The 27,813-nt window shown below is 39.7% G+C and overlaps 1 protein-coding gene across 3 annotated transcripts in view; it reads right to left on the bottom strand.

The window, feature by feature from the left end:
- Positions 1-4,007: 4,007 nt before the first annotated feature.
- Positions 4,008-27,813, bottom strand: part of LOC105355203 (mucin-5AC) — a 62,561-nt gene continuing 38,755 nt past the window's right edge. For all 3 annotated transcript variants that reach the window (XM_023960793.1, XM_023960794.1, XM_023960792.1), the window contains exons 4-5: positions 4,788-4,951; positions 4,008-4,705 (exon numbers count right to left, since the gene is read on the bottom strand). In XM_023960793.1, the coding sequence (XP_023816561.1) occupies positions 4,635-4,705; positions 4,788-4,951 (235 nt within the window). In that variant the 3' untranslated portion in view covers positions 4,008-4,634. The remainder of the gene's footprint in view (positions 4,706-4,787; positions 4,952-27,813) is intronic.

Consider the following 27,813-nt stretch of genomic DNA (forward strand, 5'->3'; position numbering starts at 1 on the left):
TGGGAAATGGGGTCTGCCCACAACTCAGGCAATTTTTTAATGATCTCCTGCTGCTCTGCAGAAACTATGTCCTTGAAAACGACACAGGTTTTTAATTTGGCTAAAAGTGGCATAATCATAATGAAAAGACCACTGGGAACGTTTTAAAAACAGATTAAAGATGATGGGAGTGGGACATTCATACAGCTTTACAAGGGTAATCAATAAACATGTGCAGAGCTATGCGACACATTCAACAAAGCTTATCACATTATATCGCATTGGCTCCTACAAAGCAGTACAAGCATTTTTTAGATTGAAGTAATAGCAGTTGGAGTTAAAGATGCGGATTGGCTCTGTATGAAAAGGACTTCCTCCACCAACTCTCACTAGCAGCATATAATAGTATTGAAACAGCAAATTTATTTGAAACCATGAGGAGTTGAGAGAAGAATTGTAAAGAATGGACCAAAGTCGAGTTTGTTGCTTCTGCAGATTAAATTAAATGTTTTATATTTATTAGATGTAGCTCAAATGATAAAATCAAGTTCAGGAATGAGGAAACAGGTATTCAAATCTCTAATTTTCCAGGATTTGTCAGTTTCTTTGACATTTCAGAAGTTTCTCCAACATCATTTGCTGTCATGAATCACCCCTCTCTTCATCTTGGCTGTTTGCTTCCTCTCCAAGTCCAGGTGAAGCCAAAATGCCCCAAACATTTCACCTTATTGAATTATCCCTCCCTCTCTTATTACTTAAACGTGCAACACATTGAGATTGGATCATATTTCAACGCCCCGCTCCTGTCGCAGCACAGCTCCAGCGTCCTCCTCAGCCCAGCCGTGGTGTATTTACATTTCATTGCCCCTTTTTTGCATCAGTGGCAGCAGTGGCAGGGGAGAATTTAGCTCATATTTTATTAAACCAATCTGCAGCTATCGCAGTTGACTCAGAAACTTGGCAGGTCGTTTTAAAATGGGTACTCTTTTAATTCATTATTTAGCATTTCCCAGTGACGTCTGTGTTCGATTCCTCTGACATCTTAGCAGCCTGAAGATGCAGCCGGGCATTGTGTTTGCCTGCGTTTGTTGTTTCATTTGAGATATTCCAGTCCACATCTGATCCATATTTTTCTTTTATATGGTCACTAATGAGGCTCTTTTCTGAATTCAAAGAAGAAATAAATCTTTCAGTTGGAACTTTGGGGGTTTTGTTTATCCACATCATAATGAAGGCACAGAGAAAAGACCAGAAGTCTTTCCTTGTTTGTACAAAGTCAGTCTGCAGCACCTCCAACGTCTCGGTTTGAGTGACTGTAGAATGACCTCTTGGGGTGTGATGTAAGGTGAAACATCATACATCCATAGTATTCATTGACTCACGCAGCATTACCATTGCAGCTTCCTTTCAGCATGCAGGGGCAGTTGTCACTTTTCACATGCCTATTATGCATGCTTGTTGATGCCGTGAGACGCGTTATTTTTTTTTCCCCCTCCTCTTCGTTTTCAGCCGAGTTTTCGACTGCTGTTGCGCTGAATTGCGTTAGCCAACTTTGACCCTTGATGTTTCTTTGAAGAGCTCTCAAAATGAGCTTGTTCTCTATCGTTCTCTGCAGATTTTCTCTGACTCCCCATGGAGCCCGATCTGGAGCTGAGCGGGTTCCACACCCCAAACCTGCAAGACCTACTTCCACAATGTGAAGCTCTGCTCCTCCTTTTGTGCAGAAAAGCACTGCAGCAGTGCAGACAGAGTAGTTACCTGGCTCACCCCCACACACGCGCACAAACATTTCTTTTCCTCTTTCTGGATTCTGAGCCAGTCTTCTGCGGCTCTTTGTTTCCCACTCCAGGCTGGGCTCAGATCCTCTCTGCTCTCTGTAAGCCCGCTCCGCTCTGTCATCAGGATTACAGGCTGTGCTGTAGCAGATTAATGACCGACATCTCCACACTCCTCTCAGCATTGCATTGCACACACAGCTACCAGGACAGAATGCGTGGCTGTTTGTGATGGAGAGTGGAACAACTGCGGGGGAGATAATGCATTGTGTTGGTCTGAGAACAATATGTCAGCTGTGAGATTGTGTGTTTGTGTTTGTGCGACAGGGTTTTTGCTTGTTTTGAAGCGGCGGCTTTTTCAACTTCTGCACCTCAGTGCAGCACAGCAGGTTAGACTTAAACTAACATGAGGCCTCACAGTTGTGTCTTCAGATGCCAAAAAAAAAGAAGGAAAATAAATGATAAAAGTTAAGACCCACAAAAGGTTGTGGGCTGCTGTTGTTTTCTCTCCTAATTTGTTCCAAAAAAAACTCAAACCAGTCGGTTTCTGACTGCTCTGTTTGTGGCAGAGGGGGCTGGCAGCAGCTGTACAATGTCAAGCAAGCAGGCAAACAAACTGAGAGCTAACACTCTGCAAAGTTTGGAATTAATTTAGGCCAAGAACTCATACCACCTCAGAGCCTTACAGAAGCCGCTTATGTGTGTCATGAATTACTAAGTAGTAATATTTAGGGCTTCTCACAGTAATCAAACAGCTGAGGCTTAATTTCCTGAGACTTGCCCCGGAGTGTCCACGAAAGTGGGCTGTCTGAGCTCCTTTCTGAGGACTGCAAAGCTTTCCTTTTTTCTTGCTGCAAATCCTAGAAATTTGGATGGAAATCAATAGTCTTTTAACGGCTTTTCTAAAGTAATGAACGTGTAAAGATCCCCCCCCCCCCCCACAAATACTAATCTATGCAGACATACCAACACAGAATCAACAGAATGCTCTCTAAAACGAGCAAATACAAATATAACATTTCCTTTCAACAGATAATTAATCCCTGATTTCTGATTGTCTCAGCTTTAGCACCATGGGTGCATATTAGAACAGTAAGTTATAATTTAAAGACCCACTCTGATGAAAATAGTGCTTTTGGTGTATTAAACATGCTCTTGTGCCATTTTTCCGATGATGTAGGACATATAAAACTGCATTTCTGAGTATTTATTTAAAAATCCTTTTTGATTAAGGACTTAATTGTGACACTGGGTGGGCCAGAAGCTCCTTGCTCTGCTCCTGCTTTTTGATGCATCCACTTGTAGACCACATTTGGCTTGAAACTGTTCGGCTGGATAGTTCCAAGAATCGCTCGTTCTTTTTTGTTGGACCAGTAAAGTTTGCGTCAGTGTTCCCGCACACAACTAAATCTCAATGGTGAGAAAACATCTAAGTATTCTGACCTGCAGTGCTCACAACACTGCCAAAGGGACGATGCTTTTTGAGGGCACCGACTGTTCGTGTGAGAGATAAACTTGGTTTTGACCCATGGATAAGCTTTTGGGAGCGATGTGAGCATCTGCAGCAGCTGCAGGGTGTTTTGAGAAAAGAACTAAGTGGATGAGAACGGGTCAAAGTAACTGAGAAGGATTTATGCAATTTTGATGGCATTGACTCTTTACATGAGAAAAGAATCTGCTTCTGAAGCGTATCTGATGAGTTTTGGGAAAGAAATGTGCTTTTTCTAGTAAGCTGAACGGTTGTGCAGAAGTGTAATTGTGTTTGGCCAAATGAACTTTAAGTTTAGAGAATGTCATTTCAGTTTCAAGAAATGAGCCAAACCAATGGAGCTTAACTGTAAAATTGTGTGTCAGTCGGCTGTAACTCGTGCACTTTTTGCAAATTCCCAAGGAAAAGCCATTTTTATTTTTAAATAGCATCAATTGCATAATTAATGAGCCAGTTTTTTTGTCAATCCTGCTTTGCTTCAATTTAAAGACTGATGCTCATATTCTGCAGTGAGACTTTGTTGTAGCTTATGTTACATTTTTCTCATCCTTTTTCCTTGTGGTTGCGCTAATTATCTCCCCACTTCATCTGCTTGACATTTTCTTTCAAGTTAAGACCAAAGGAAGGGAGAACGCAGGGTTTTCGATCCACACTTTCCAGATAAAATCAAAATACTTTTAACTTTTAATGCAGGGCTTCTTCCACTTTTTGTAGTTTGCGGCTTCAAATGTGTCAAACCTGAATGATAACACACACCAGGCATCTGTGGTAAAATACTTTTATAGAGCAGTAATTCATATCTGAAACAAAGCATCCAAGCAGAATAACTCTGTTATGTACAGATCTTCATGTTCTCAGTTCTCAGTGTTTTCTGTGTCCGCTCATCTGTTTGCGCGTGCCGTATGAACATGTAGACACATGTAGGATTTCAGTTACAGTTCATGAAAAGTTTTGAATATGGGTCATAGTAATTCTTTTTGAAATGTCTCTCAATAGAAAAGCTGGTGTTGTGACCCTCATTAGTCCATTAATGGAGATAAATTGTTCTTCTCTGTTCTCTCTTCTAGCATAACTTCCATTAATTTAATCTTCTATAAATATGTTCAATCCTATCAGCTGCAGCGCCTCATGTTCTGAGCCCCCTGACACTCCAAATTCTTTCTATATCTAATAATTGCTTTTTATCTGTGAGTTATGTTGTGGATTGAAATTCTGCTTTTGTTTGACCTCAGCATTTTTGTTTTATTTTCCCTGCACCAGTGTAAAATCAGAAAGTGCTGAAGAAGCATTTAAAACAACGGCAACATGTGTGGTCCAGCCAAGCCGCTCTCAGCAGCTCCAGCAGAGGCAGATGAATCACAATCTTTGCGACTCTTTCCCCGCCCGCATCTTTATGTTCTGTTTTCATCCTCTAGTTTTTTTCTGTCCAACAAATCCCCATCATCAAGTGTTTGCCGTATCCCTAAAGAAGGGTGACAAAAAGTGCATGACAGTATAAAGTTCCTTAGGTGGCGGTGCTCAGAGAAACCAGAAGCACTTCTTACGGTTCTTCTTAGAGGCGACTGAGGGTTGCACTGTTTTTGGGGACTCTTGATGGAGAGGTGTCGCGGGTGGGGGAGTGGCGGTCTGTGGTGAACCCTCTGGAGGGTCCCCCACCTTCCACGTACGCACCACCTGCCCCTCCTGCAGACGAAAGTCGTGCTCAACACTGCAGAGAGAAAGACGGAGAGGGAGCATTTAAGGAAATGGATCTAAAAAATGTTGTCATTTCAACATCCATTAATACCTGCAGATCAAAACCATCCCTGTAATATGAGAAAAACAGACTAAAAAATGTACAGTTAGGAGTCCTTCCTTCCTTCCTTCCTTCCTTCCTTCCTTCCTTCCTTCCTTCCTTCCTTCCTTCCTTCCTTCCTTCCTTCCTTCCTTCCTTCCTTCCTTCCTTCCTTCCTTCCTTTCTCCCTCCGTCCCTCCCACCCTCCTTCCTTCCTTTCTCCCTCCCTCCCACCCTTCTTCCTTCCTTCCTTCCTCCCTTCCTTCCTTCCTTCCTTCCTTCCTTCCTTCCTTCCTTCCTTCCTGCCTCCCTCCCGCCCTCCTTCCTTCCTTCCTTTCTCGCTCCCTCCCTCCCTCCCTCCTTCCTTCCTTCCTTCCTTCCTTCCTTCCTTCCTTCCTTCCTTCCTTCCTTTCTCCCTCCCTCCCTCCTTCCTTCTTTCCCCCCTCCCCCCTCCCTCCCACCCACCCACCCTCCCTCCTTCCTTCCTTCCTCCCTCCCATCCTCCTTCCTTCGTTCCTCCCTCCCTCCCTCCCTCCCTCCCTCCCTTCCTTCCTTCCTTCCTTCCTTCCTTCCTTCCTTCCTTCCTTCCTTCCTTCCTTCCTTCCTTCCTTCCTTCCTTCCTTCCTTTCTCCCTCCGTCCCTCCCACCCTCCTTCCTTCCTTTCTCCCTCCCTCCCTCCCACCCTTCTTCCTTCCTTCCTTCCTTCCTGCCTACCTCCCGCCCTCCTTCCTTCCTTCCTGTCTCGCTCTCTCCCTCCCACCCTCCTTCCTTCCTTCCTTTCTCGCTCCCTCCCTCCCTCCTTCCTTCCTTCCTTCCTTTCTTCCTTCCTTCCTTTCTCCCTCCCTCCCTCCTTCCTTCTTTCCCCCCTCCCCCCTCCCTCCCACCCACCCACCCACCCTCCCTCCTTCCTTCCTTCCTTCCTCCCATCCTCCTTCCTTCCTTCCTTCCTTCCTTCCTTCCTTACTTCCTTCCTTCCTTCCTTCCTTCCTTCCTTCCTTTCTCCCTCCCTCCTTCCCACCTTCCCTCCTTCCTTCCTTCTTTCCCCCCTCCCTCCCACCCTCCTTCCTTCCTTTCTTCCATCCATCCATCCATCCATGTCCTGGCTACTGTTGGGTGAAGGCGGGGTCACCAGACTGTCGCAGGGCACACAATCGCACATGCACACCTAGGGACAAGTAGTCTTTGGACTGTAGGAGGAAGCTGGAGAAAACACAAAGGCAAATTTGATATCTTTTTCATTTTGAAAGAAAATAAAAAAATCAGGGCTTGGTCCCGTGCAATCAAATGGAGGAGGAGGTACAGTTAGGCAAAACCACTTCATCACAAATAACCAATTCACCTTTGCAAAGGTGTATTTGGTGTTGACAAGCAAACCTATCAAACTGAGATTCTGCATTTCAAAGCAAAATACATAAATATGTTATCTGCAGAATTTTGTACAAAATAATTGCCCTTAGGTTTGGGATTAAAACAGTAATCAAAAATGGTCACCTGATAAACTACTCAAGGAACAAAGTGATGGAAAAAAACCACTAAGACCCATTCCAGTCATCTTTTGATATGTTGAAAAAGAGTTCCCAAGGGTTATTTAATTATGATTATGGTTGTGTTGTTTTCTTTGACATAGTTTCTGCAGAGCCGCTGTAGTTCAATAGAAATTCACCTCTGAGTTGTGGGCGGAACTGTTGGTGCGGAGCAAACTGGCTCTGGTTTCCTATTGTGGCTTGTAAATTCTACGCCACTACTACAGGCTTTTTCAAACAACATTTTCACATCTACTCCTTTGATCACAGAAATTTGAATGAGAAAATGCACAGAAATGGATTTTTCAGCTTAATTGCCTTTACATTTCTTCCATCATGAGAAAAATCCCACAATGTTAAAAACGACAAAAACATGATTTTCATTGAGTGGGTCTTAAAGGACTGAGAAATGGTTCAAACAAACCATCCGATTTTTGGCTAAATGTAAGGAATGAGGCAGTTAAGATGTGAAAAAACATGTTCAATTTCGAGTATTTCTTTATTAAGGCAACAACAAATAAATGAATGAGCATTAAAAACTTGAAAATATAACAAAAAACACATTTGATTGAAAGAATATAACACTATGGAGTAAGAGATAGTGAAGGGAAACCATATTCTTCACAGACGGATCTTTCAGACAGGAGCTTTAGCAAATATAACTAAGAGATTGTACCTGTTTACTGGGCACCTCTGTTATGTATTCAGTGCATTATGCTGTCAATGACATTTTCCTTGTGTTTTCTCATGCTGCTTGGTTACCTTAAGCCTCTCCAGCTACAGCTACAGCAGCAAAAGCTCCATTTAGTGAAAGCAGCAGAAGAGAACACAAAATCTGATGCTGTTGTTGTTTCCCAGCTAATAGGGGGGCTGCCATGGCCAAAATAAAAAAGCCCAACAGCATGCTCTCATGGTATTGCATTTTGCATAAATAGCCCCCCGGTTTGACACATTTTCTCTTCCATTTATATTCACTCTTTCCCTTATTTTCCATGTCTTCCTCTGGGGGTCTCAGAGGTCCACTGAAGCCATTTCAGCTGTCATCGCACTCTGGACAGGTTGCCAGTCCATCATAGAAGAAAACTATTTATATTCATTTTAATCTTTTGGGGTGTCAAATTACAAAAATAACACAATTGGTAACTATGAAAGTACAGTGTGACGGTGTAATTCTTTATGTGATTTAGGGTGTGTCACTGCGCTGTTAGGAGTGAAATATGCAAAACACGACTAACTGTAAAGAAAAGAAATGAAAACAAAAAGACAAGTAAAAATAAAGAAAAATGAACATTGTGTTTTAATTCAGTTTAATTAAAACCACTCAATTATTCAAGGAAAATTATAAAAAAGATCATGCATCTTTATACAGCTTTTTCACTTGAGTATTTTTGAAATAATGCTTGTTTTATTGCAGGAATGTTTATCTGCAAAAACAAATCCTCTCTTATGGTCAGTTTTTTGTTGGCTGTTTGACTGGAAAGCTGCAGGTCAAGCTTATTATCCAGGTTTCTTTTTTGTGTTGTTTTTTTAACTATAAAACATAAAAACAATAAATAGATATATAAATGTATAATAATTTTATCAAAAGAAGCTAAAAGTGTGCTAAAAGCAAAAGGATACTTTGTGAATGTGTTTAAAATCTTACTGAATTGGTAAGAATCAGCCTTTTTTCCTTCTTTGTTGTTTCTGTTTTTTCTTCAAATTGTGAAATAATTGGTAAAACACCATATAATAAATATTTTAGTGACAGTTTAGGTATGAATATGCATAAAAACAAATGTTCCAGTTCATTTAAAACCCTTTTAAACTTTATGTTCCTGTGTCATTTCCTTTTTTTGGTCTATTTTCTTTTATGAATATAACAATTAAAATGTATAATGAGAAGTGAAAAGACATTATTATAAGTAGCATGTATAGTTTACCAGGTTCTTGCATGAATCGATTCATAGATTGGATGGAAAAAAATTATTTTACAAAAAGTAACAAAACAATGATTTTTTACATAGATTTTATGAGTCCAACCAAGCATTGCATGACTGAGGACTTAGTGATCATAATGTATAGCATAAGCCTTTACCTAGCATAACTAAACCCAATAGAACCACAACCCTCTCTAATCGAAAAGATATTTACAAACAATTGTTGAAAATAACATGTTCAGCATCCTAATGATAGGCGATATAATAAATCATATACCCATCTTTATGTTATTTGATCTATTCTGAAAACGCAGTTACCCCCATCAAACATAAATAAAGAACAGGAGAAGAGATTAGAATCACTTAAGTATGATCTTACGATACAAGATTGGAATGCTGTGTATGGAGAAAAGGACGTAAACGGGGCTTAAAAAGAATTTCTGTCAATTATATGATAAGCACTGGCCCATTATGAAGTATAGTCCAAAGACAAATGTTATGAAATGTGTATATACACTTATTAAAACTAGATAGCGCTATTTTCACAAAGCTTTATACAGTCATTCTTCAATTGTTTTTATATTCCTTTTGAAAAGTGTTGAACTCATAACAATAAGATCTCTGGAAGCTAAAAGGGAAGAAATGATGAATCGAATCTCCTCTGCTTCCATTAATTAAGGCTTTAACTAAGTGCATCAAGAGCAGAAATGCTGAACATTACAGAAATGTCACAGCGCCAGCAGCAGGGATTCCAGGCCTGCAGCTTAAACACACGCCAAAGGAAAAGTCAGCAAGGGACATTGTCAGTCGCATAACAGCAGCTCAGAGGCTTCAGAGACAAAATGAGACGTGAACTGTGTGCCGCACCTTTGCCGGAGCTGGATGTAAAGGTAAGCAGTAACAAGCCAGCACATCTGCATTTTGCAGGAATAAAGAAAATGTTTGCTTACCTGTTTACTTTTGTCAGCAGTTATGTGATTGCTAAGCATTCCCCACATACACTGATTCTTTTGCTGTTTTTTTTTTTGTCTCCACTCTACTTTGCAGCTATTCTTGCTTATTATGCAGTGGCCTAGTTAGATGGTGTTTCTCATCACACCACAGATGCTAGAAATAAAGAGGACTCCCTCAGTTGTGGATCCAAGAGGGGAAGTGCTGCAAAAGAAGCAGCGTGCTGAGCAGCAGCTGGGATTTTTAAGACCACGACTGTGAGGACTCGCATCCACCAGGCTTTATATCTCCTCCCCCAGTCACCAGCCACTTTACTCTGGATGCCCACTGGTATTGTAATGCAGCAAAATAAAAATAAAAAGGAAAAATAAAACACAAAACCATAGATAGGAGCAGAGAGGAGTAAAATAAGGGTGAGTGGGCACAAAGAGCAGTAGAGAGGAGTTTTTCTTCTCGCAACATTTACAGCAGGTAGAAAAAAAGCCACTTCAACTTCAGACACTTGGAAAAAAAAAACACAGCTCTGTGTAAAATGAGGGCCCTTGTCACAGAAAAATAAGCCGTGGAAGTTGTCTGTGGTGTTCTAATGCTGTGAAATGAATACAATAAATAAAATATGACGTTCCCTCATCTTTGCTGCCTCTTTTTGCACGGCTGTACAGCTCAGCTCCCTCCGGAGTTCCTCCGTGACTCTTTCCTCGCTGCTGCCGTGTTCACGCCTTGTGAAAATGAATTGCCTCTGTCTACAGTTCTGCGTGTTCAAGGCACACTGCCACTGTAGGGAGCTGCCCACCCTCAGCCTCAAATATCCTCACACTCGGGCCACAGGAAGCTGTGAAAATGCTCGGCTCGTGCCATAGTTCCTCGTCAGCTCTCCGCTCACATCTTTGTTTTAGTTTGGTGGGAGAGCTGAAGGCGTCACTCTGTGAGGAGTGTGAGCATGCTCATTAGTCTTCATCTATACTATACATGAATTTGATGTATTTAATCAAAATTTCATGCCTTTAAGTTGTATAAAGGTAGAAAATACCCCAATAGACAGCTTAAAAAAACAAGAATGGCTAAAAACAAAACATTTAACAACTAAGTTTTTTTTTTTCTCATATCGAAAGGTCCGAAATATCTTTGACAGGAACAAAAGTTTAATTGACAGTTCCAAAAAAAGTTTTCCCTTTAACATTCCCTCTGACAGCCAAATCAGAAGCTGTGAATCAGAAGTTAAGTGTTGAAGCACACACTTAAAAAGCTGTTTACAGCAAGTTACAAACAGTACCTGAAAGATTCATCCGAGAAGAAAATGGAAAATTAACTTGAAGGATAAAAACAGGGGAAAAAAAATCTTTACATTTTTGAATTCCAATATTAAAAAATAAAAACGGAGAAATGATAGTTAGCACTAAAATACAAAATATAACACAAGAATATCAGTAAAAAAAACTCTAGCAAAACTTCAAAACAAGTAATTTAGAAACACCACTGAAAAAAATGAGAAAAAATCGATTTGCTCCACATTTTTATGGCGATAAACATTCCAAAAAAAAAACTATCTGGATATATAAAAAAGAAGATGTTAGGAACTTGGACAGTTTTGTTCTACTGACTTTGCTTCAGCAAATCCAATTTGAAATAGAATAATGAAGTCAACATTAAAGCGCCTCGTCTGAGCTTTAATAAGAGTAGATTTATGTCAGCAGTGACAGAGCAGTGTAGGAGATACAGCCATAAAGCTACGTTTCAGTGCTGGTAAAGCCCCTGAGATTGGTTTGTCACTTGCTGTGCAGGAATCAAGGGGGCTTTTCTTCACAAAGATTTTCTGATCATCTTCAAGGCTCCCCCGTCTACCAGCTCTGTGCCGTTTTCTACTTTTCCTGAGCTTGCACTCCTCCGACCAAGCTGTTCATTTTGGCAGACAAGTTAGTGTAAGTGTGTTTTCTCTTGGAGCTACGCTCTAAAGCTTTTGGGGAAAAAGGAAAAAAAAGGTGTGAACGGGATGCAGAGTTGACGCAAGTGACTGTGGCAGCAGTTCCAGGTGTGAAACGGGTTTTGTCCCAATTATTTAAACAAAGTTTGAGGACCTAAAGTTCACATTAACTAAAAAAAGTTATTTTAAAAATAAAAGCAAGGTGAATAATCCTTTAACACATAACGACCTTTATTTGCACCCTATTTTTTATGTCATAACTGAAAACATTTCCTGTGTTGTTGGGAAAAGTCAACCTTGTCCAAGAGCATCCCTCAGCCACATCTCCAGGGGGATCTGTTTGTACCACATAAGGGATTTTAAGGTAGCTCACGTGCAGCCACTAAAAAAAAAATTAAGAGTGACTATAAAAAACTGTTACAGTATTCTTTGAAACCAAAACCTGGAGTATAGCTGCTGTAATGCAAACAGAAAAGTGGGCTGCTGCAAAAGACACTTGTGGTGTATTGCACTCGCTGTAAATGAGGGTGTTAGCCAGACTCAGAGTGGATATGAGCACAAATTCTCCAGGCAGAAAACAATATTTTAAAAGTGTATTATAAGCACCGAGGCCAGGCAGGGCCTCATCACTTTTTCATCCTACCACCCATAAAACATTCATTCAGCTGCACCAGCAGGACATCATCATTTCTCCTCCATCTCTCCTCCTCTGAGGAAAGTCTTTCAGCAGAAATACAGTACTGCAAAGGCAATCAACTCAAAATATCTTCACAATTTTCTCCAGCGACGTATGGGCTGAATTTCCTAGAAAAGAAAAAAAACTTCTCTATCTCAATCGAAGTTACATCAGCGGACGTTCTCTGAGAAGTAAAAGGATGAAGCACCACACGTGTGTGGATATGCTTCCACCCAACAGGACTGGACAAATGGTAATTTCAGACCTCTTGACATCCACATACACAGACACACATTCACTTTCCTATTACTATTCAAATCATTAAGCTGTGTCTTCCTCCTGCAGTCCTTTCCTCGCAGATAGTCCCACCATCTGCTTTGCTATTGCATCCCAAACTCTCCTTTTTTGCCCTTTTATTAATATTTACATTTCATTGACAAGGTAGGACTCATTTGAAAAGAGTCATAGAGTGGTGGAGAATTGTAATCAGTTATTTAAGTTGTCTAACCAGGTAGGATATGGAGGTGAATTCTCTCCATGAAGAGGAATTTTTTTGATGTGGTAAAAATATGTTGTTTTGAGGTTAAATCCAAAGTGAACAGAAACGTGTGTTTTTGTTTATATGGTTGTTTCTGTTGACTGAGGGAAGCTCAAATAGGCTCCTTCACCTCACAACTGTCTCAAACAAGATGTGTTTTTCCTGATGATGCAATCTCTCTTCTAGAATTTTAAAATTAAGCTACTTTTTATTTGAAAAATGAGGTCTAAATAGAAAAACAAGTTCAGTGTTCCCAGAACTGCCACCTCTTACCCATATATCCCCTCACCTTTATGTCAGTAGTAATGCTGCAGTTCCTCAGATTACCACTGGAGGCAGGTGTCAAAATTGAATAATTTCCCAGTGACAACAAGGTTGAAAAGTCCAACTTTCACCAAAAATTCAAAATTCAATTTCAGCGTAAGGCTACATTTTTGCACTTCAGAATTCACTGATATTACACTGATTATGCAATTTTGTTACGATAGTCAAAAGAATGTGTGAACTAGAGTTAAAGCTCCAGAATTACAGAATTACAAAATTACAGAATTACATTTATTATGCTGGTTTAAAGACACCACCTGAAGTGTGTTAGTTTGTCAACTAGACACGTGTTAAACTCAGGCCCGTGTTAAACTCAAATGTGCGTTAGAGCTGGGCCGCGGTATATACTGCACTGCTAATACTACAAATCCCACTATGTTTTGCCAGTACGTTGGCGCGCAGTCGTAACCGTCAAGCACTGCTTTTTTCTGTTGACGTTCATTGACCATCATGCTCCAGTCACATCGGACAAATTAATTTCACCGTCCGCAAAATGGAAAAACGAAAGGTGGACAGCAGGAGCTTTCAAGACAGGCCTGCTAAAATAACAGGTTTTCTTCAGATCAGAGCCTGACCCCAGACATTGATGAATTTGCATCTAAGGAAAGATGCCAGGTATCGTGCTTAGACCAATGTGCAGATTAAATCAGAGTGTAGCAAACTGAGCTAGAATATATCTGTTTCTTATGCACATTTTCTATTGCAAGGCATGGTTTGTTAATAGTTGAAATGTTGGATTTTTATTGAATGACAATATTTTTGGTTCTTTTGGTGTTGGCTTTGAAAAAGATTGACTTTAAAAAAGAACTTGAAAGGATACAGGGAGAGAGATACTTTATGCTCATGTGTTTGTTATATCATGCTTTGGTTGTTAAGATTCTGTGTATAAGCAAAACTAAAGTTTGTTTCCATATGAAAAGCTTAAACATTACATAACGGTTGCAGAGAAAAAACTGCATGGGGTGTGTAAAACAGTGTGGTCACATCAAGGCGTAAATTTGTTTTCATATTTCTCACTCTCATAAATGTGAAACCCAGGGCACCATATAGTCCAGCACTATAGTTTTTTAGTAGCTAAGGAGTAGGGAGGGAATTTGGACATAGACTTGGTTTGTAGCCAGGTCATGGTGTGTTGCACCAAACTGTTTTGCTTTGACATTGGTGTCAATCTGGAAGCTTTTCTTATGAGATTCTATGTTTTAACAAATTCAGCAAATTCCTAAAGTGTTTAACGTCCCAGTAGCTGTCATGGATTTAGATGTGGGAAATCTGTTCTCGGCAATGTGACACATCCGTTCCCCTGACACAGCCGCGCTCGGGATGGTTTAACCCCCCAATCCAACCCCTTAGAGTCCTTTTTATGACTCAGCCTGGATTGGAACTTGCAACCTTCCAGTCTCAGGGTGGACACACTATCACAAGGCCACTGCTTTTCTGTGTGTGAGAGTGTGTGGCCCTGCAACAGACTGGCAACCTGTTATGGGTGTACCCCACCTTTGCCCATCACTAGCCAGGACCAGCAGGTTAAGAAAATAGATGATTGGATGGATTTATGGATTTATGTATGTATGGATGGATGTTTGTATGGATGGATGGATGGATGGATGGATTGATGGATGGCAATTCTCCATGTCCTCCAGCTATATTGGATGAAAACGTGTTATTGCTTTCATCTTCTCCACCATGTTACTTCTCATGTTTAAAAAAGCACTTTCTATTACAATTTTAATTTGTGACAGCTGTATAAAGTGAGATGAGCTCTAGATGATTAAGGTGCGATTATGAAGCGTTCTATTACATCCAAAGATTACCAGGCAATTATGGCATGATCTCAAGCATGACACCTAGTCAGCTAAGATTTGCTGCGCTGGCACTGGTCCCGCCGTGGCCACAGAGCCACGGAAGAAGGAAAGGAACCTGAGTAATCTCCAAAGATTAATTCATCAAACTCAAAGAGATCTGGGCGAAATCTAATTAAAGCGTTTAAAGATACAGAACGCTTCACTAACAAGATAGTGGTCTTGGGCAAGAAGTAACAGAGATGGATGTCAGGAGCAGACAGATAGAAGCTCAGTGTGACTGAGCCAACAAGGGAAGGCTCTTTAAACAAGATGAAAACCTCTGGGACATATCATTACACACCGTACATGATTTACAACCCCCCACAAATAGGCTTTGACAAAACCACATAAGGTCTTCTAATTATGGAATGCTAAGTCTCGAGGCACATCATCAACATCCAGATCTTCACAGCACATGGCTTAGCATCAAATAAAACACAATACTTTGAGTCCATTGTGTACAAATACTGTGAGTTTTTCAAGGTCACTGCATTTGGATTTATAACAAAGAGTTGGCGATTTTGGCAGCAAGTCAAAAAGAATCGTGCAACCAACTGTCTCTTCCCGCCTCTCAGCCTTCTGCAACAACAATTCACAACTCTGTTCCAGTAGATGCCTAAAATTGACAGTTTTGTAATAATTACACAAACAGATGCTGCATGCAATCTCATTTTGTAGCCTCTGGCGCAAACATTCCCTCTTAAAAAGACGCTGAATTACTTTCTTTGAATTTTTCTCTTGATGAAGGGACAGATGAGGAGCATAAAAGGTTTATGATCAAAGAAAGTCTTCTGCTTGGAATAGCTTTGTAAAGACAGAACAAGCAAGGCTAAGTTTGATTACTGGGCGCATCTGTGCTGCAGGAGGAAGACAGGGAAGCAGATGTAGACCCGAAGATAAAGTCCCATCTGAATTAGCCTGTACCAGCTTAAAATTTGACCTGTGCTCCAAGACTTTGCACGCTCTGGAGAACACATTGCACCATGGGAAGATGTAGTACAAAGTGTATAAATGAGGCAGGATTAAACACACTGAATTACCCGCTGAAGGGGAGCCTGCCAGTCCTGAGCATCTTGGGCACATTCTGCAGAAAAATGACCTGCTTGCTTCAGGATGTAATCTACCTGTCTCATAGCTGCCGCAACCTGAATTTCAAATGCAGCCTAATGGAGTAAATGGTAGGTGAGCTGTTTACCTACGCTGGCACAACCACCTCTTCTGTGGGTGTTGCTGGACAACAACAAAGAAATTGCACTTTTACCGCATGACCTTATTCAATTTTAATATTGAGCCGTTTGCGCTGAAAACAAAAAAAACAACCCAGACAAAAAACAGACACAAATAATAAATGAAAAGGAGGTTGTCGAATGGTAAAAACTGATGAAGGGTTTGTATGAGAAAGTTCAAGTGTGTGGTGAATGAAGGGAAAATATGAGCTCAGCAGCATACCATTGTTATGTTCAAAGAGATGTCCAAAACTAATTTTTTTTTCAGAACAAGCATCTCTCCACAGTCTCAGCATAAGATGTGAAATAAGTGTGAAATAATATGAAATCATAATTTTAATTTTTTTTATTTTAGGAAAAGCATCATTTGTCTCAGCCTTCAAAGTAACATAAATCCACACCACCCCATTTGTTTTGACTCAATACATATTTTAGGTATTATTAAGAAAAGAAATCTGATAAAATCTTATTATATTACAGTGTTTATAAAGCAATAAACATTATAATGTAAGTTTAAATGCAAAAAAAATGTCTTTACTTATAAAACCTATTGAGAAATCAAATTATATTTCCGCGGTCAGTAAATAGATCTTTCAATAAGATAGAAATAAAAAAACACTAGTAGTTAAACATATTTATTATGAATAGAGAAATTATTTCTTTTAAAGAAAAAAGATGCAGCCCTTTGCTCACGAATTTTATTCTTTCGGCTCATTAATTCCAGGAGTGCTAGGATGCCAAAAGGCATGAAGGGCAGCTAAAAATTCAGGGGAAGAAGCATAAAAATAAGTATTTTTTAAGACCCACTATTATCCTCTTTTGAGCTTTTTTAAAAGCGTTCGCAGTGCTCTTTTGATTGTGATGATGCCATTTTAGCCAAAATGAAAAAACCTGTGTCGTTTTCTGGGACATAGTTTCTGCATTGCAGCAGGAGTTCATTAGAAATTCACCACTGAGATGTGGGCAGGACCACTGGATGCAGAGCAACCCTGCACCTTGGAAGAGGATAACACGGATGCATGAGAATGGAGGGGAGCAGGGAGCTTGTGGCCCGCCCATTTTAGTTTCTACATCACAAATACAATCTTTTTCAAATGGCATTTTTTCATCTGATACTTGTTCACAACACTTTGAATGAAGAAATACTCAGAAAGGCCCTATATATGTCCTCAGTCAACAGAGAAATGCTACAAGAACATATTAAAAACAACAAAAAAAAACGTGATTTTCATCCGAGTGGGTCTTCAAAGTGAGTTTTTCAACATTGTTTCAATTGCTGTTTGTTCATATATATATAAAAGTTTTGATCCATTCTAATAACATTGTAAATAAAAGTTCTGCAAAAAGTTGAAATGATTCAAAGCATTTTCCATGAGCTCATGGTAAAACGTATCAATGACTGCAAACGGGCAAAAAATTTTATTTTAAAAAGCTCAAATCCCAAATAAACCATTTGGTTAACCTATTTAGATAAAGAAATCGTTTTTTTTTTTAATTTTTATGAAATTAATAGATTATAAAACACATTTCCTAACAATGTGTTACTAATTATGTTTTTATACAGTACATAAACTCCCTGTTTCAGTTCAGCTTTGCCTCACAATTAAAAATGTTCCTTTGCTGTTCCCTCCTGAACATGCTTTGTGAAGCAAGGCCTTGTGGCTGATATTTTCTCACAGCTTATCTGTTATCTTCAGAGAAAATTACTTTGTTAATGGCTCATCAGAGCAGCTTTAACATCCTATAAAACAACCCAGCAGTAAAAGTCATTTGTTTTAAAAAAAAAGAACGAGGTCAAAATGTGGAGTTTTGTTACTGGTCTGAGAAGTGAAATCTGAAGGAGGACGTGTGTGCCAAACCTTTTCCGACTGCAGTTTCAGAACGCTGTCCCTGAAGGGCTGAGATAGACACTTTATGGTGCAAACATTCGCTGTTACTGAGGGCTATAATTGCTAAAAAATGTCCTTTCAGTTCAGTTCCAGCTGAACTGTAAGTCTGAGCATTACCACAGCTTTAGTGTCAATGAGATGTTAAACACAAATCAGTGTTGAAGCGAATGCTTTTAGTTGAAAAACTGGAGCAAAATTTACCGTTCGGACTCCCGGGGCTGTTGCAGGACAAATTTAGTGCAGCATATGTGATGAGGTGTGTTTACTCAGTGTGTCCTGAGACTCAAGCCAGGATTTTCCCCTCAGCAATCGCCCACAATCAATACTGATCCGGAGCTCAGCACTGGTACATGCAAAAGCCCTGTGTCTGCAATGTTTACCTGAAGTAATAAATAAAGAAAAAAACTCTGATCAGGTGAATTGACGGTTGACGGCACACAGTGAAAGTCTGTCCTCAGCACCGCTGAGGTATTGAGTGATAGCCGTTGAAGTGGAAGGCTCTGATGGAGGAGTGGCTGTTGAGATGCGCTGAGATGGAGAAGGGTGTGGTGATATGATGGCAGTTTGCAACCCTGGAAAAGTAACGGTAGCTTCAATCAATTCCTCTCTACTTCCCACACGTAGTCTTGAGCTCAGACTTGTGTTGGGAATTTTTCACAATTTTCTGCATACAACATGTTCTACCTCACCACTTACACACATACAGATCATGGAGAGTGATCAAATAAAAACTTACATGATTTCATCTGTGGTTCAGATTTTATATACACTCACACACATTTAAATTTAATATAATATTTTTAGAGTTATTGAATCATTGTGTTGATTGTACGTTAGTGTATTTATTATCTGTCATCTGTTGCTTTTATTATTTTTTATATATCCATGGTAAAATCAATTCCTTGTCATTAACTCTATCTATCTATCTATCTATCTATCTATCTATCTATCTATCTATCTATCTATCTATCTATCTATCTATCTATCTATCTATCTATCTATCTATCTATCTATCTATCTATCTATCTATCTATCTATCTATCTATCTATCTATCTATCTATCTATCTATAAATGTAATTTGGTAACATCATTTTTTGTGGAAGAGTTACCATTTTGATAGCTCAGTTCCTGATCTGCATCTATCATGTATATCAATTTAAAATCACCAGAGCATAGCATTCTGTATTTAAGTGGTTTTGTTTGCATGACATGCATTATGCATTGCAGCATCTGCACACCATTATCTGCTTCAGTAATAATTACAAAATTGGTCTTTGCATTCCAATTTTTGCCCATGTTTTAAAGTTTTAATTTGAGAAATGTTAGAAGTGTGGTTGAATTGGTTTGTACTTTGGGGTTTATGGTCCTTTCACACTGAGCTGTTTAGTGTTTCCTTCTTCTGATAGTCGAAAGTTATTAGGTATAAAAGCATAAAAGCACATGCTCTGGTGTATTCAAGTAACACAAACCTTGATCTGATTGGAAATATTCAGATCATTTGTAAGTGAACCCCCTGGTGTGGTTCAGCAACAGTATGAATGCAATATATATATATATATATATATATATATATATATATATATATATATATATATATATATACACAAGCAAGACGTTTTCTGCAGGTGACGTCACACTTACTTTGTCCAGCTCTCATATATAGTCATTGGCTCCACCCCTTTTACCATGTAGCTGTCACAGCTGCCTGTATTTACCACCCCCTATGGAGTAATAGTTGTAACTGCATAACATTTATAGTGGGTATACTATAAAACACACCAAATGAAGCCACCCTATTGAGGCATTGTCCACACATTCAAAACAAGTTCATCACGGATGTTCAAATACCAAAAATGTCGCTTTAAACATTTTGCATCATAATTTCTTCCATGTTTGTTGAAGTAATTTTGAAGCAGTCAGTTGAGGAGCACTTTTCACACAACAATTGCACTATAGAAAAGAAAGCTAAGTCATTACAGTTCTTTCACATATTGATTCCCCCAAAAGACAACATGCAGAACTATGCATCAGAGGTTTATCAGCTCGGTCTGCTTACATTCCAGTGATCTCATCTTGGATGGCAAATCCAAAAGATTTTCTGTCATTTTAAAACAACGTGAATAAATGGCCCATAAAAGCATTACCACCGGATTTATCTCTCTTTAATAAAGCCTGAAGTTACCACTCACGCTCCTTTAATATAGAGTGATACCCACAATACAGAAAAATGTCAGGTTTGCATTCAGCATTTAATTTCTTGTCTATTGATCATGTCTGATAATGACAGAAGCCCAATGCCAGGCTGGGCGAAGATTGAGAGTGGGTGCAAGTGGAAGAGCTTTAGGGATCTAATTTAGCTGTGGGTGTGATTCTAGTGTGATTAGTATTTATGTGACACATCATCCACATTAGGCAGCGCTTCCCTGTTCCAAATGCCACTCTCGATCTTCCTCTCCCCTGCCTGTTTTAAAGACGAGGCTCAATGGTGATGGGCACCATCTGGCGCTCGCTGCTGCCATGAGTTTGGCTCAATGATTATTGCCAAACAGTACGAACAAGGATTTTCACTCAGTCCTCTCCTTCACCTAGGCCTGCGTCTGTCATTTCCTTACATAAAAAAACCCCAGAATGAATGGATCTAAACATCACATCTGAAGTGAACAAGATCAGACGAAGAGATGGGAGAAGTCTGTCACCGACATGGAAAAGAAAAACGGTTGTCCTCATTGCCTCTTTCTTGTTATCTGTCCATGGAAGTTGGACGCTCATCTGTGTGACGTTGAAAGAATGAGAGAAATGTCTACAGTCCCCCCCCCCCATTGTGAAATGCCTGTTGCTCCACAGCTCAGCCCTGAAGTAAAGATAGATTACTGCAGGAGAACCGTGTGCCCTGCCCTTTACACACTTCACACACACCACTTCTCCATTATCAGCATCATCCACTGGGGAGGTGGTGAGTGTGTGCGCTCCTACTCACACACACACACACAAACCCATATAGGTCTGGAAGCTCTGACAGGGTTGTTAGCAAAAGGTCAGAGTCACGAATCTGACAAATCTTTCTTTGGAGAGACGAAGACCTATCATAACCAGATAAACTGAAAGGACAAGTGCAGCTATTTTTCTTTCCTCTTTGTTTTCCCATCAGTTTCTGAATATTTCTGTGTGGATGTTTCTCTGTCAGTGAAGATGAAGAAACCTGTTTAAATCAACTTTCCCATCAGGTTTGGACTCACTGGGGATTTTTTTCAGCCGAGAAGGTGCAGAGAGAGGATTATATATTTTGGTCACTGACTGGAGAAGCTCAACCTCAGCAGCGTTACGTAGGTGTTACTATTGACTAGTAACTGAGTAATTTTTGAATGCCTCAGGTCTAAGACTTGAGCTCCTTATCCTTTTTTTTAAACATGGTTTTAAGAAAATAACCTTTATTGAACCTTATTCACTACGTTATTTATATTTTTCAGAGCCGTTGTGTACCACACTTTATTTTATGTTCGAAAATCCACCTCTTTTCTGTTTTTTTTGGAGTTTTTTTGGACAGACCAACCTAAAAGTACAAATATACTTGACATTTTTTTTGTTAACTTTTGCCCATTTATCTTTTATGCCACATTTAGAATAAAGGTACAGAATTCTCGGTTCAAATGTCTTTTAATATGCATTCATGCAGCACACCATTATCTGCCTCAGTAATAATCAGAAAATTGGTTTCGGTCTTTAAATTGTTTGTTCAAAGTTTCATTGGATACAATTTCAAACCTAACTGACCCATTTTACAATCAAGGCATTATACCTACTGACTGCTCTAATAGGTACATGTGATGCATTCCAATGCAACAACTGAATCCTGAATTTCTGCAATTTCTGAATGTTTAAGTTTAAACAGTTATAAATGTTCAATAAATGAAATTGGTCATAGTTTATATAAAGCGTCATATTTGCCAATTAACCTGTTTTTTTTAACTTTATATGTCCCTGCTGTGATTGTACCAAATGTCATTAGATTGACCATGTCCTGACCTTTAAATAAAGTTTCATGTCTTTAGCTTTAACCAAGGGACAACAAGAGGACTTCCTCTATGAAGCAAGTTTGGACAAAAAAAGGAATAGAGCCGGGCCACTTCACCAAGGAACCTCTAGGTGACTTTTAATAAAACTGTTTTGTTTCTTCAATTGATTGTGTATCCATAAAATCCATAAAATGTGTGGTCCTGAGGAAAAGTGCAGATCAAGTGCTGAGCTCAAAAGCAGAAACAATCTTCCATGAAGGTTTGCGGAGCGACAGAAGAATTAACGACATTAAAAAATAAATAGATTGTAATAATTCAGGACTTTAGAAAGCAAAAATCAAAACATAATTTTGGTCACCATGACAAGATAAATGTAAAAATGGAATATAACAAAAAAAGGGACAATCTAGTCAGTCAAATATTTACATATAATAGTGATCCTTTAATATGGTCTGCTGTTAAGCACAAAGGTACAAATAAAGTTGTATTCAAGACAACAAGAATAATTTATCTTTACTTCTAGTATTCATAGTTGCTTATCATTTTGAATATTCTGTTTAGGTGAAAGACACAGAACAACGCTCACATTAAGTTATCTATTTTTCTTAAGCTATTAAGTGAGTCCAATTTCCCATGGTGCAATACAGCTTCCCAGCTGCTCCTAAAATCTTCCAGCAGCTAATTTTAGATAAGTCTTTCAGCAGTTCAGTTGGCTTGGGATGCTGCCAAACCCCCCAAAAATAAAAAAATATATAAAACTAATCATAACCTGAACATTGAAACAACAAAAACACTAAACCAAAGGCAAGGATTCCCATACAAACGACCAGAGGGGGACCCGGGGGATGCAGTGAGCTTCATCCAGTGAGGGTCCTTGGACAAGACCTTAGCACCACTGCCTAACTATGTAGCCACAAGGGGGCCCAAGTCTGGGTCTCCCTGTGCCTGTCTCCAGCCTAGATAAAACACTAGGTTGTGTTAGGAAGAGCATCTGGTGTAAAAATCTCTCCTAAACCACTTGTATGAATTTGTGAAAGCTTATTTGTTTTGGCAACCCCTGAAATGACATGCCAAAAGTTTTTTTTACTTAATACAAAGGGATCACACCTTTGTTTTCTAATTAAAATATGGATCACAGTTCACAGGTTTGAATACATCTTTTGCTGCATTTGAAAAAGTTCAGTACCAGAAAAGTTTCCTGCCGAGAACACACTGCTGGAATTTCAATAGCTATTTTTTTCATTTAGATCAATCTTCTCTTTGGTTCTTCTTAAAACAGATACGTTCTTTAGAGACTATAATATTCTCTGTATGCTTTGATTTATTGTTTTATTGCTGCATTTATTTTCATTTCTAACTTTGCTGCTTTGACAGAATTTCTGCAACTCTTTCGCTTTATTTTCCTGTTTTAAATAAACTCCTGTTATGATGATAGCAGCAAACTATCAATGCTTAATGAAAGACTGGTGGTTAGTTACCGGTTTGGAAATGTTCTATCTGTGAACATAAGAAGTTCATCTATATTTTGCTCACACATCACCATTTTTGACAAGCTCAGCTAAATGTGCTCAAGTTTCTGCTTTCCCAGAGTAAACAGTGCCAGGAAGCATGTCAGGTACTGGTTCATTTAACTTCTGAAGGAAGACCAAAGACGTAAGTAGCTGCCTAAGCAATCCTTCATGACACTCCCCTCTCCACTTTTTTTTTCCTGCTGCTCCGAGCCCGGCCCCGGAGATGCCGGTTTGCACCTCCTCTCTCCTCACCCCCATTAAGGTGTGAAATGTATTTCTATTCACAGCAGCGAAAAAAAACAAAAAAGGAGGGGAGAGTAGGAGAAGTGACAGAGAGAATCTAATGAAAAAGCTGCCTCTTTGTGAATTCTGTAAAACAGAATATTTGTGCGGATAAACCAGGGACAATGAGGAGCTGTTGGGGGCTGTGTGGCAGCATAGGGGCTATATTGGAAATTCTGGAATTGGACCGCTCCATCCCTCTAAGCCACATCAGAAAGGTGATTCAAAGCCAATGAAAGGAACTGTGAGAGCGGGATGAGAGGCAGCACTCTGGAGAGGTGAAGGAGACAGAGCCATATTATAGAGGTCAGCAGTGTTGCGAGTTAGGGCTCTGTGCATCACTGCCCAGAGCTTTTAACACAGCCTTGACTGACAGTAAAGACTATGTACATTGTTTCTACTTGTTTCTCTCAGATTACTGTGTTCTCTTATTAATCCAGTGTTTGGCTCCTCACACTTTGACGGAGGTACAAAAGGCCAAAAGCTTTTCAGAAAACTGATGCTACAATGATCAAATCCATTTGTTATGCAACTACATAGAATTAGTATAAAGCCATGCCATCCTTGCATTTTTCTATATGTAAAGTGGGATATTTAATTAAAGAAGAATCCCAAAACTATCACTTTTTGTTTGACAAAAGAAGGTCAAACAAACACACAGGTTGAAGCCTAAGTCGCAACCGCCCTTATGGGTAGATACGGGCTGTCTGTGGGCAAAAAATAAACAAACCTATACGGGGCACGTAGATGGCCTGCATGAAATTTTAAGAACCAATCGCTGAGCCCGTAGGGGCTAGAAATGCCATGCAGACTTTCTTCCTACAGGAATGCTGCAGGGTGACAGATTGCAGTGAACACTACAACATGCAAGAGTCATGGAATATGCATATCATACGTATGTTTTATCTGTTTCAACCTCCCCAAATCCTGTGCATTGGGCAATGACCCCATTAGAGCTATTCAAGTTATTAATGGGCGCTCCTTGCGCGCAGCCGGACTATTAAAAATTAGGAAATTAGACAGAGTGTAGTTGGTGTGGGCAAATACAGGCATTCTACTGCCAGTTACATGTCACCTGCACACCCTGTTACCTTCGCGGAGGGTTTTGTACCTCACGAACGACTAGAATGTGGCATAATTGCACTGCACAACAGCATCATCTGCACCACATAAGTGCATGCAACTTCCGTTAGCCTGACAATTACTTCATCATGCGCTTACCACACGCATGACAGCGGTAAGTGTCCATTTTCATGACATTCCTTGAGGTGGCTCTATGATCCTCAGTGGAACTGCGCTCCCTTTAAGATGTCACGGCTCCTCTTTATGACCCATCCACGGGCCTGGACAATCCAGAAACCTGCAGCACCCATACAGGCCAACCCCCCCATATGTGTGCATGTGACCAAGGTTTAAACAAACAGCTTCTGATCATTTATTATTGTGTGATTAGAGCTGAATTAAAGAAGAAACTACTCTTTACTGCCTGTCCAACTAAGCCTGATAGAAATCCAGTGGACAGATATGTATGGAAAATGAAAAATTAATAATTGACAAATTTGAAGGAGTTGTTTTGAAATGTGACCTGGGCAAAAATATTGAAAGAAAAAAATAAACTCGCATTTATACAGGATGGTTTCTTGGCAGAAAAAGTTAAAGAGGGTCATCTGAACTCCGTTTTATTTTAAGTTGAAGATGTTTTGCTTGTTGTTCAACAGGCTTCCTCAAAAACTAAATCGAGATGACCTTTTTTAAAACTTATCAGCTAAAAGGAAACAATTACACAGCCAGCAAACAGCTACCTGTATTTTACTCAGATAAAAGTGTTCTTGAAGCAAAAAACACACAAAAAAATAGATGGAATAGTAAAATGATTGCTTTGAAACAACAACAGACATGTTGGACCGACTAAAACCAGCATTTACTGCTCCAAAAGACAACCTTTCAAAACAACACAGATAAAGAATTTCTGCTTTTTGATCCACTTCAAACAAGCTCTGTTGGACTTCTATACTCTTCAGCTCTTTGGTTGAGAGCAACACTGGTAATACAAATATAGTCTGAGCGAATAAGTTACAGTACTCATGATCTCTTTGGAAAGCATAAGGAATGAAAGACATCAAAAATGTTGAAAAAGCGTTGCTGCAAGTGTTCTTTTTAAATTTAATTTAGTTTAATTTGATGTGTATTTGCCATGAACCATACATGACTTGTATGTAATTTGGTTTGTCTTGCTTAAATTGATGTAAACTCATCTGACACTTTGTCAGGTAGACCTTGTTAGTGCCGGGTTGGACCCCCTTTTGCCTTAAGAACTGCCTTAATCCCTGATGGTTTAAATTCAACAAGGTACTGGAAGCCTTCCTCAGAGAGTTTGGTCCAAATTTACATGATAGGATCACACCGTTGCTGCAGATTTGTCGGCTGTACATCAATAATGCCTATCTCCCGTTCCACCACATCCCAAAGGTGATCTGTTGGGTTGAGATCTGGTGACTGTGGAGATCATTTGAGTCCAGTGAACTCATTTTTATGTTTAAGAAACCAATCTGAGATGATTCCAGCTTAATGGCATGGCGCCTTATCCTGCTGGAAGTAGCCATTAGAAGATGGTACATTGTGGTCATAAAAGGATGGACATGGTCAGCAGTAATACTCAGGTAGGCTGTGGCGTTGTAAATATGCTCAGTTGGTACTAGAGGGCACAAAGTGGGCCAAGAAAATAATCCCCACACCATGACACCACCAGCAGCCTGAACTATTGATACAAGGCAGGATGGATCCATGCTTTCATGTTGTTGACGCCCAATTCTGACCCTAACATCCGAATGTGGACATGTTGTTCTTGAAAAAGCTCTTCTACAGACCTTGGTTTTAACCAGTGGTTATTTGAGTTACTGTTCTTTCTATCAGCTGGAACCAGTCTGGCCATTCTCCTCTGACATCACTATGGCATTTCCGCCCACAGAACTGCCGATCACTGGATATTTTGTCTTTTTCTGACCATTCTCTGTTTACCCTAGAGATGGTTGTGGGTGAAAATCCCAGTAAATCAGCAGTTTCTGAAATACTCAGACCAGCCCGTCTGGCACCCACCACCATGCCAGGTTCAAAGTAACTTCGATCACCTTTCTTCCACATTCTGATGCTCGGATTACAGCAGATCGCCTCAACCATGTCTACATGCCTAAATGCATTGAGTTGTCGCCACGTGATTGGCTGATTGGAAATTTGTGTTAACAAGCAGTTGGACAGATGTGCCTCATAAAGTGGCCAGTGAATGTTTATTATAAATATATTTTATTCTGTTTGTTCTAATGCTATGCTTTTTTTTTTGCTTAGGAAACCCTGGTGTCCCCTGATTGCAATCCAACCTGGCTGAGCTGAAAATGTGCTCTCTCTGTGTAAAAAAGCAAAAATAATTTAGACGAGTGAGAGATTGAACTGGATCTGTGTGGGAGATGTGATATCATAAAGAAATATGGCAGCCCTTCAACTGAATTATGAACTTGTAGAATGCAGTCGTGAAGTATCCATAAAATGTGTGGTCCTGAGGAAAAGTGCAGATCAAGTTCCTGATATTGGGGTTTAATGGCTTGCCATTTAAAGCAGCTGAACTTGAAGAAAAAAACTGGACTTTGACATGAAATAGATTAACTTCAAAGACGCATACAGAAAGCTGTACTCACCAAAGAAAAGTCTGTCTCAGCAGGACAACATAGCAAACCTAATTCTTATTCACTTTCGGGACATTTAGATCCCCTCTAATGGAATTGTTGTGTTATTTGAAGTAAGAATGTGCTGCACTAAGGCAGAATTCTACTATTTGATTTGAGAAAACAATACGTGTAACTCAATTTCTGAGTGTCTTTTGACAGTTTTTTGCTGTACATTTTTTAAAGCAAAAAAGTAAGGACTCATGCCACATGTGCCAGATCAATACATGGATTCTAGAGGCTGGAAATATCACTGGTTCGAGCTAGGAGACATCTAAGTGCTGAACAGAAGGTCACTCAAACCGACAATCCCTCCCACCTGCTCTCAGAAAGCCATATCATTATTTAACCGTCAGGTCTGGAGTGATGGTGCATCAGAATCCTGTCAGTGGAGGACATGACACGTGGAAAAAACTGACTGAACTCACGGTGACGTAGTTATAACGCAGGGACTAATTGCAAAAA

Source organism: Oryzias latipes, chromosome 12 (genome assembly GCF_002234675.1).
Source record: "Oryzias latipes chromosome 12, ASM223467v1".
In the NCBI taxonomy this organism is placed as follows: Eukaryota; Metazoa; Chordata; class Actinopteri; order Beloniformes; family Adrianichthyidae; genus Oryzias; species Oryzias latipes.